This window comes from Silurus meridionalis, chromosome 24, assembly GCF_014805685.1.
Source record: "Silurus meridionalis isolate SWU-2019-XX chromosome 24, ASM1480568v1, whole genome shotgun sequence".
Classification (NCBI taxonomy): domain Eukaryota; kingdom Metazoa; phylum Chordata; class Actinopteri; order Siluriformes; family Siluridae; genus Silurus; species Silurus meridionalis.
This window is the reverse complement of record NC_060907.1, coordinates 19,624,101-19,635,284: the sequence shown is the minus strand read 5'-3', so window position 1 is coordinate 19,635,284 and position 11,184 is coordinate 19,624,101. Positions and strand designations below refer to the sequence as shown.

At 37.6% G+C, this 11,184-nt stretch overlaps 1 protein-coding gene across 5 annotated transcripts in view; it reads right to left on the bottom strand.

The window, feature by feature from the left end:
* Positions 1-1,099: 1,099 nt before the first annotated feature.
* LOC124378520 (macrophage mannose receptor 1-like) overlaps positions 1,100-11,184 on the bottom strand; it is a 58,472-nt gene continuing 48,387 nt past the window's right edge. For 4 of the 5 annotated variants that reach the window (XM_046838225.1, XM_046838228.1, XM_046838227.1 and 1 more), the window contains 5 exons: positions 8,323-8,425; positions 7,150-7,191; positions 2,555-2,947; positions 2,076-2,420; positions 1,100-1,976 (listed from right to left, as the gene is read on the bottom strand). In XM_046838225.1, coding sequence (XP_046694181.1) covers positions 1,606-1,976; positions 2,076-2,420; positions 2,555-2,947; positions 7,150-7,189 — 1,149 coding nt within the window. In that variant the 5' untranslated portion in view covers positions 7,190-7,191; positions 8,323-8,425 and the 3' untranslated portion in view covers positions 1,100-1,605. Of the gene's footprint in view, positions 1,977-2,075; positions 2,421-2,554; positions 2,948-4,975; positions 5,836-5,934; positions 6,283-6,587; positions 6,975-7,149; positions 7,192-8,322; positions 8,426-11,184 lie in introns of those variants that run through there. The other variant, XM_046838229.1, reaches the window with a different exon arrangement.

The following is an 11,184-nucleotide window of genomic DNA, read 5'->3' as shown; positions in this document are numbered from 1 at the left end:
AAAACACACATTTGCATAAAATCCACACAAAAAGAGCCAAAGAACTGAACTCTGCAACTTGGGGTCAGTTTGTGCTTTGTTGCCTCACAAAAAATTTTCTTAATGTTCGCATGAAAATAAATCCAATAGAATTTTATTCGAACAGCGGCAATAAAACGTACAAACAAGTGCGATCCATGGGGGTCTCACGCCTTTACATCTCGTCGTACAAAACCAAAATTAAACCAAAACTGACCACTGAGCATCGAAACGTTTTCCGACTCGTCACTTGAAAGCTGATTGATGATGCAGAACGATTTTAATGATGACACTGCATATGTTTTTTTTTTTTTATAATGCCTAGAGCCACATACTGTACATGATCACCGGTGTCATCATTTCTGACCTGCGTGTTTCCAAACCAAGCAACAGGAAGTTCACCATGTTTGCATTTCGGGACATGAGGAATTCATCCGAATGGTTCGGGAAACTATTTAAATATGCGTTTGTGTAAAATCTGAAGGTGGATGGAGACATGAAGGGGGTATTTAGAAGAGTTTTTGGTCAGGTGTTTTGTTTCTGCTGATTGGAGCGACGCTGCACATCGTCTGATCTTCCCACATGTTTATTGACCACTCGCACTCGTTTGCAGGAAGATTTGACAGGTTACAGGGAATAACTCAGGATTTTGGTGTTTGTTGGAGTTTGGACTGTATCCATAGTTACTGTGGCTGGTAATAATAATAATAATAATAATAATAATAATTATTATTATTATTATTATTTTACTTTTGAACTGCAGCTTAATGCAAGTGTAAATTAAACATTTTTGTTTATTCAGCTCTTTTATAAATAGTGTTTTTTTAAAGGTAAAGAAGCAGACCTGGAGATTTTAGCGTTAGAGATTTTTAATGAACTGAGACGAACACTTTTCACCCTCCGTTTATGACGTCTGATTTCAATAGCATTTGAAGAGTCCAAAAGAAAAACAATTGAAGACGTTTATTTCCTTAAATCTAATCTCAGGTTTAGAACTGTGTACTGCATTTCAAGGGATTTTTTCCACAATTTACAGCTGATTAACAATATAAAAAAGAACTACAAAACAAAACCCTGGATCGATTTTTTTTTAGTGATTTTATTTGAGAAATACATTTAAAGTTCATTACACTCCATATTCAGTATTTAAAAATCAAAGACAACTTTTGCTTATTGATCTACTACACAGTTTTATTACTGATTAACAATAGAACATTTTCAAATAAATGTATTTATCAAATTGCATAGATTTCTTGTATATATTTTCAGTCTTATTCATGTAAATATGCACAAAAATGATCACTGATTATCTTGAAAATATTATTAAACAAACATCAAACACACCAATACAACTCTACCCTTTTACCACGATTCTGCTAAAACCACTTATTTTATTATAGATATAATATTAGAGTTACGCTTGGAAAATTCATATAGGATCAGAGATTTGCATAAACAAGAAGATGGAGATTAAACTGATCGTTAAAATAGATGTGGATCAGCTGAAGTATACAGTGTGTTATATGTGTTAGATGATATGTAGAGTAAATGTATTGGTGTAATAACTACAGAACACCACCACACTGACTAACCTTCATAGGTGGAGCAGATGAAGTTGAGTGTGTTGCTCTGAGGCAGACTGACCCACTGCTGCTTCGTTCCTCCAGACTGCACTGCTCCGGTTCTCTCTTCATTGCTGCAGTCTTCTGTTCCTGTCCTGTTCCCCGGAGCCCAGTCCTGGTAGCAGATCATCTCTCCAGTCACCCAGTACCAGAAGCCCAGAGCGCAGGTGTGACGCAGGCCGAGCCACACGTGTTCGGTGGAGGCGTTCCGAGCAACTTCCTTCACCCAGAGCTGCATCTCTTCAGAGTCCACTGAGACCAGGTCATGATGATGGTTCCTGCAGTATCTCAGAGCTTCTTTCCAGGTCAGATTCTTCTTTATCAGGATCAGTTTATCTGGAAATATGGTAAAATGTTATATATCAGGGACAGACTATATAAACACTGAGATGACTATAAAATGAAATGAAGGTGAATTAGTGTGATGGAACTCACTCTCATGGCAGATGAATGGGAGTTCTTCTGTGCAGCTCACATCACTCCAGTAGTGTTGCTCAGATCCACTCACTGCTGCACATTTCAAATCATCTCTGGGTTTGTCAGAGCTCCAGTATCTGAATGAGGAATTACTCTGATCTGACCACTTCCAGGAGTCATTAAAGAGACCAATCCAAACATTTTCATTAACTGAACTTTCAATCAGACTCCTGATCTCTTCATTCTCAGTTTGGTTCCTCACGCTGACCAGATCGGTGTGTTTCTCTCTGCAGAAGGTCTGAGCTTCATACCAGGTCTTTGACTCACTGATCAATATGTATTTACTAGAGTTTGTATTCTTTCCTGAAAGACAGTTCATTGACAATAACGACTAATTTCTGAATAATTTAGAATTCATTCAATAAAATAACCAGTTAAAATGAATTTTTCCTTTAATTCTAAATGATGTTTTTTATTGATTTATTGAAAGATCTTACCATTATAACACACAAAATATTGAGGCTTCGCACAGCCCCGATTATTCCAAAAATCATTCTTGTCCTTATTATACATCTCAGTACAGTGATCATTCCCTGCACCATTGTTTGGTTCTCCACTATCCCAGTTCCTGTAAGTGTCTCCGTCTCTGTAGAAAGTTTGGTCTGCCAGAGACCACTTCCATTCCCCAACGCTCTCGCTCTTTAGACCGATCCACGCTAGATTTGCAGTTTCCTTCTTCAATGTGATATTCAGCTTCTTCATCTCGTCCATGTTGCTGATGGTTGCCAGATCAGTGTATTTTTGTCGACAGTAAGTCTGAGCTTCGCTCCAGGTTTTAATATCATCCACAACGTGATAGCGATGAGGAATGTACGCCGTTACACCACATACTACAGTGAGAAACATAATAATCATTAATTAAAAACCACAGGCTAAAACACAAATCAACAAATGCCATAAACATCAAACTAAAACAAGTATCAAGTTCACAAACATTTACAAAATATAAACACAAACATCAGTTGTGAGAAGAAACGAAATATAAACACAAACACACACAAGCTGTACTGCACACAATACTGACCTGAGAAGAACAGGAAAAGCAAAACCCCTTTCTGACTCATGCCTGCAAACAAACAACAAACAAATGAAAAAAAAAGTAGCAAAAGTTTTGGCTTATTAATGATTTATTCATTAAAGTAATAAAAGGTTATAAAGGTGCACCATTAGACAAGGCAGTAATGAGTCTCAGAGAAACCTGATCTTAAAAAGGGGTGAATAAATGCATTAGAACGAGGTTACTGTATATTGGGATATAAAGTCTAACCGAATGAACTCTTCTCCTTCCCCGCAGCACACTGAACTCTTCCTCATGACGAACGCAAACATGCCTTTATGTGGTCAAATGTTTAGATCTCTGGATGATGCAGTGATAAAAACAACAACCTGCTAAACATGGTCACGTCAGAGCACAACTCCATTTCCCAACCATCAACTACAAACATGGCCGCCACAGCCTACAACTCCCTAAAACAAAATGTGATAGCGGCTTGGATTCATCAAAAAAGCAACATTACTTGGGAAATTATACTCATTCTGGGATAAAGATACAGCACAAAATGAACACACACACACACTTTGCATATGTTCTGGATTTATTCTAAATCATGCATCTCTGTTATAAACACTAGCCTGCACATTATTACTCATCCGAGTTATAACACACTCATTTGTAGAATTATTCATATAAAAAAAACGTATTACATTTGAAACACGTGAACAAGTCTGTACCTGTGACTCTTCTCATGGATGGTGTAAATCCTCCCAGGGTGCGTCTTGGGCCCTCCTGCTCTTCTTCTTCTCACCTTCTGCTCCTGAACCGGACAGACGTCTCATTTATATCACCTCGTCCTCTTTGTTTCTAAACTCCTCCCATCCCTTTACCTGTTTCCTTCAGCAGCATCGTATGAGCTGGTCGACACCAAACACTTTGCATGTGCCTTTAGTTCGGGAAACGCTACAATACAAGGTTTGTGTCGTGTCGGGAATAAAGTCAGCTGAAACGTTTTCCGACTCGTCACTTGAAAGCTGATTGATGATGATTGATGATACAGAACGATTTTAATGAGGACACTGCACACGTTTTTTTTATTTTTATATTGTGCTAGAGCCACATACTGTACATGATCACCTGTGTCATCATTTCTGACCTGCGTGTTTCCAAACCAAGCAACAGGAAGTTCACCATGTTTGCATTTCGGGACATGAGGAATTCATCCGAATGGTTCGGGAGACTATTTAAATATGTGTTTGTGTAAAATCTGAAGGTGGATGGAGACATGAAGGGGGTATTTAGAAGAGTTTTTGGTCAGGTGTTTTGTTTCTGCTGATTGGAGCGACGCTGCACATCGTCTGATCTTCCCACATGTTTATTGACCACTCGCACTCGTTTGCAGGAAGATTTGACAGGTTAAAGGGAATAACTCAGGATTTTGGTGTTTGTTGTAGTTTGGACTGTATCCATAGTTACTGTGGCTGATTATTGTTTTCACTTTTTTTTTTTTACTTTTGAACTGCAGCTTAATGCAAGTGTAAATTAAACATTTTTGTTTATTCAGCTCTTTTATAAATAGTGTTTTCTTAAAGGTAAAGGAGCAGACCTGGAGATTTTAGCGTTAGAGATTTTTAATGAACTGAGACGAACACTTTTCACCCTCCGTTTATGACGTCTGATTTCAATGGCATTTGAAGAGTCCAAAAGAAAAACAATTGAAGACGTTTATTTCCTTAAATCTAATCTCAGGTTTAGAACTGTGTACTGCATTTCAAGGGATTTTTCCACAATTTACAGCTGATTAACAATATAAAAAAGAACTACAAAACAAAACCATGGATAGATTTTTTTTTAGTGATTTTATTTGAGAAATAAATTTAAAGTTCATTACACTCCATATTCAGTATTTAAAAATCAAAGACAAACAACTTTTGCTTATTGATCTACTACACAGTTTTATTACTGATTAACAATAGAAAATTATTCAAATAAATGTATTTATCAAATTGCATAGATTTCTTGTATATATTTTTAGTCTTATTCATGTAAATATGCACAAAAATGATCACTGATTATCTTGAAAATATTATTAAACAAACATCAAACACACCAAAACAGCTAAACCCTTTTACCACGATTCTGCTAAAACCCCTTATTTTATTATAGATATAATATTAGAGTTACGCTTGGAAAATTCATATAGGATCAGAGATTTGCATAAACAAGAAGATGGAGATTAAACTGATCGTTAAAATAGATGTGGATTAGCTGAAGTATACAGTGTGTTATATGTGTTAGATGATATGTAGAGTAAATGTATTGGTGTAATAACTACAGAACACCACCACACTGACTAACCTTCATAGGTGGAGCAGATGAAGTTGAGTGTGTTGCTCTGAGGCAGACTGACCCACTGCTGCTTCGTTCCTCCAGACTGCACTGCTCCGGTTCTCTCTTCATTGCTGCAGTCTTCTGTTCCTGTCCTGTTCCCCGGAGCCCAGTCCTGGTAGCAGATCATCTCTCCAGTCACCCAGTACCAGAAGCCCAGAGCGCAGGTGTGACGCAGGCCGAGCCACACGTGTTCGGTGGAGGCGTTCCGAGCAACTTCCTTCACCCAGAGCTGCATCTCTTCAGAGTCCACTGAGACCAGGTCATGATGATGGTTCCTGCAGTATCTCAGAGCTTCTTTCCAGGTCAGATTCATCTTTATCAGGATCAGTTTATCTGGAAATATGTTCAAATGTTATATATCAGGGACAGACTATATAAACACTGAGATGACTATAAAATGAAATGAAGGTGAATTAGTGTGATGGAACTCACTCTCATGGCAGATGAATGGGTGTTCTTCTGTGCAGCTCACATCACTCCAGTAGTGTTGCTCAGACCCACTCACTGCTGCACATTTCAAATCATCACTGGGTTTGTCAGAGCTCCAGTATCTGAATGAGGATTTACTCTGATCTGACCACTTCCAGGAGTCATTAAAGAGACCAATCCAAACACTTTCATTCACTGATCTTTTAATCAGACTCCAGATCTCTTCATTCTCAGTTTGGTTCCTCACGCTGACTAAGTCGGTGTATTTCTCTCTGCAGAAGGTCTGAGCTTCATACCAGGTCTTTTTTGACTCACTGATCAATATGTATTTACTAGAGTTTGTATTCTTTCCTGAAAGACAGTTGTTTGACAATAAAAACAATTTTCTGTATAATTCAGAATTTAATCAATAAAATAACCAGTTAAAAATTAACGAAAATAAAAGTAAACTTTTTTTTTCTTACTGATTTCCACTAAAGTGTTATTACTTTGTTTTTCTAAAAGGCAGTTGTTTTACATAAAATTTCTGAGTAAATCATCTTTCTTCCATTAAAATATCAGTCAAAAATACATTAAAAACACAAAAATACACAAAGAATCAAATATTTAATTTTTTTAATTTTCTTTTTGTTAAAATTTGTTTTGCAAATTCTTACCATCATAACACACAAAACACAATCCATCCTCACATTTTTCATCTAACCAGGAACCATCTTTTCTCGACATCATAACACAGAACTCAATTTTCTTAGCATTGTTTGGTTCTCCACTACTCCAGTTCCTGTAAGTGTCTCCGTCTCTGTAGAAAGTTTGGTCTGCCAGAGACCACTTCCATTCCCCAACGCTCTCGCTCTTTAGACCGATCCACGCTAGCGTTGCAGGTTCCTTCTTCAGTGTGATATTCAGCTTCTTCATCTCGTCCATGTTGCTGATGGTTGCCAGATCAGTGTAATTATCTCGACAGTAAGTCTGAGCTTCACTCCAGGTTTTATTCTCGTTCACAAAGTGATAGCGATGAGGGATGTACGCCGTTACACCACATACTACAGTGAGAAACATAATAATAATTTAAATAAAGCATTATAAGAGCTGTATCATATTAAACAATCGCACAACCATAAGCCATATAAACGTGCATGTAGGTCAAGATTGTGTAGGTCAGTAGTGATTCTCCAATAAACACAAACACACACAAGCTGTAGTGCACACAATACTGACCTGAGAAGAACAGGAAAACCAAAACCCCTTTCTGACACATGCCTGCAAACACACAATATGAAGCTTTCAAATCATTTTTGTCTGTCATTTTATTTGATACAAGAGTAATAAAGTTTATAAAAGTGCACCATTGAAGGAGGCAGTAATGAGCCAGAGGGACATGATCCCAAAAAAGTGGGCGGAGTTTTCATAAACGCATTATTACAAGTTTTACTGGATATTGTGCTACAACGTCTATTCAGATGACCTCCTCTCTTCCCTGCTGCACATCGACCTCTTCCTCGTGAAACCACTACATTCTGTTTACTGTTTTATCACAACGAGCACAATCTCTTACATCTGCTTTCCCTTAATCCAAGTCTATATTTATCTTTACAACACGGTGTCAATAACAGAGGAAAAAAAAAAAAAAAAGATTTATTTGGAAACATATCATTTGAAACCAACACTCCAACACATACGGCGTCACGTTGCCAAATGTTCTGATTTCAAGATAATGCGTTGATCAAAAAATTGTTTAACGCTCAAGTTATTAATAAACAAAAACCAAAAACTAATTAAGAGATAAAATTACTAATAACTAGAATTACTAATAACTTGCCTACAAACATGGTCGCCATAGCCTACAACTCCCAAACGTTGCTGCTCTTGATAGTCTGGTAATTACAGTACAGCAAGGCCCTGTGTATGTGAATTTGGAAAGACGCCTCATATTACACCATTTTATTACACTTAGTTATGAGCAAATGCGTCACACACACACACACACATCCTTTTCTTTCAATATACATCCTTTTCTTTTATATATTTATATATTCTTATTTTATATAGTTTTTATACTTTATCAGTCTTCTTTTTCTCTGTATTATTCTTCTCCCCATCCTATTCCCTCATGCCAGAACATCGTAATAAGCATTTCACTGCATGTCGTACCCTGTATGTATGTGTATGTAACAAAAATTTTTTTATTTGATTTGACACACACACACAGCATACGTTTTGACATTCCAGGAAAATACAATTTAAACACATGTACCTGTTATACACAAATGACTGCATATTATTTTTCCATTATCAGAGTTATAACACACTGCTTATTCTATTTAATTATCACATTTTTAATATAAAAATAAAAAATAATTCAATTTGTAAAACGTGTGAACACGTCTGTACCTGTGATGCTTCTCGTGGACGTTACTGGTGCAGCGAGTTGTGTAGATCCTCCCCAGCTTGTGTGTTGCTTCCGCTCTTTTTCTTCTCATCTTCTGCCCCTTAACTGGACAGACGTCTCATTAATATCCCCTTGTCCTCTTTTATAAACTCCTCCCATCCCTTTAATGGTTTCCCTCAGCAACATCATATAAACTGTTGGTGCTGGTAACCAGGAAACACCAACCACTTTGCATGAGACGTAGTGATAAGAGCATCAAAGTCTGAGACTTTTGTTTTCATGGTCAGTGTCGATACAGACACAATCATTGTTTACAGATGAATGGCATCATGAGTTGTTTTTATTAAACCATACTTTGAATAAAATCCACAGGCGGAGCGACCGGGGAATAACCAGCCTGCTGCTTCTTCAGTTTAAGTTGTTGGTTGTATCCAAAAAGAAAATTTCAAGTTTTTATAAATTCTGTTGTCATAAACGAATTCAAATCCAAAAAGTTGCCTAGCTATTGAAGTTTATACTCAGTAGAGAACTCATGGTGTTTCTGGCATTAAATCATCAGACACCATTACTCAGGTGACCGAGCTGGGGTTCTAAGCTTTTCCAAGTGAAACTATACCATGGATCATCCTTTTGGATCACTAGGCACATACAGTTTTTTTTTTTTTGTAACGTTCTTGGTTGCTTGGTTGAAACAATATTTTAGAGCAATCAAATGTTAAGACCAAATCTGGCATGAGTTTAAACTTTGCAATGTGTTCCAGAAATTTCTTTAAGGTTTCTCTGAAAGCACCTCAGAATGTGAATTTACCTCAGAATATCAATGTATCAAAAAATAAAATAAATAAAAAATCCCTCAGAATATTAATGCACCTCTGAAAACACCTCAGCGTACATCTGTGTGAATGCGAAATATACTTCATAAGGTGCCTTGAACTATGAATATTCATCGGAATGTACTTCAGAAGGGAAATGAACCCTGCGTCTAGACACAGAAGAGCCTCAGACTTTGTGCTCAAAGGCTGAATGGTGAACAGAAAGTGAGCATGGATTTTAATGTCAGAATACCGCAGAATGGAGCTCTGATATCTCCGAACTCTGATTTCTGACATCTGAAAACTTTGAGCTGAGGAATTCTACTCAAGACGTAGTCAGGTCTTGTTTTAATGCTTACCATTCTAATATAAGATGGGATCTTTCCTGTCTTTGTGCTGTACACCCCACAGCAACCAGGAGAAATGTACAAACTAATGCTTCTTACTCTAAAAAGAACAAGGCCCATTTTATACCGTACCTGCTGCTACTACATGGAGACACATAAGTCAGATTTCATTCAATGGGACTGAAAAACAAGGGACGGAAACTTGACAATTTCACTGGATTTTAGATGAATAAAGCTTATGAGCAAGCTACCGATTCGGTCTCATCGATTTCTATCCTTTGACCATCTACCAGGTAACGTTTTTAATCATTATCATTTTTCTCTCCCAGCACATCCGATTTTACGCAAATAATGCTCTGCTCGATAGAAACGATCGATCAGTTGATCGAATGAAAACCACCGGGCGTGTCGGAAACATTTCGAAGGCGCTGTTTGACTCCGGCTGGACTTTGCGAAGAAATGCGGCAACGATAAAATCTCAAAACTCCTCGCTAAACCCACCGTTAAAATAGCAGTGGCAATAATAAATGGGCTCATACATCGTTTCTATTGATTCAGTCATCACCGTCCTGTAAAATACCCTTTTTCCTTTATTGGCTCCTTGTGTTGCAAACACTGATGACCACACACAGGAGACTCGAACAAAAACCTCAGTGAATCTAAAGCAACATGGGAAGCAGTTACACAGCAGAAATAGACGTTTGCGTTTGCAAATTTTGTCCAATGTGGATGAGTATTCAGATACTGTACTAGATGTACCGTAAGGCTTTTTAAAATCATGCAGTAAACAATGGGAAATCTGGGTTTGTGAATGTTTCATGCTTTGGTTCATCCGAACGATCTCAGGGCAAAAAAAGTTGTGATGTCGTATTATGTTTTTCCAACCCCAACACCAGAGGTCCACGGTTGCAAAAACCACACGCATCTTGACAGCAAGACATTAATCCAATATAACTAGCGCGAACGCGAGCAGCTTATGATTCACAGCGTGTATCGAAGATCAATACCTGAGCGAGGCACGAGATTCTTTTTAATCTGCCGATGGTTAGACCTGATCAGGCTCGTAAACTACAACGGAGGAGATCCGGAGTCGTTAATCAGGTACGGCGCTTCAACACGCGAACGCACGCACCGATTCAGAAGAGGAACTTCAACGAGTGCAAAGTACCTGCAGCCAAAACAAAGAGCGTAGTCATCTCTTCCACAGCCAAGATCTAGTCGAGTCAGATTCATGCTAAATGAACCAGAACTACGAAAAAAATGGCTGTGAATGTAATAATGGAGTTTGCACAACAACCTCCAGCATATGAATATATAAAAAGGGAGCTTCGGGTACATTTTGTGTTCTTTCTGGATTTATATGTTTTATCTCATTTATACCACAGGATTAAGAAAAAAAAAAAAAAGCACAGCAAAATGTTTAAACATCCAAATTTTTTTTTTTTTTTTTTTTTTTTCATTTTAGGTAAATCACTAAGGCAAAATAATAAAATAAAAAACCCACAAATCAATTCAGCTAAATGGTCACATGGCAGAACAATTTTCCTTCTAGGAAATCCCGCTTATTTTCCTTTTTCACCCTGTTGTCAGAGTGTAAGAGAGCAGGAAATAAGCCATGCGTGCGTTTTACGCCCCGGGCAGCTCCATTTCCCTTTCTGATGACGCCGACTTAATTCCCCATTGTGACATTAATATCACAGATCAG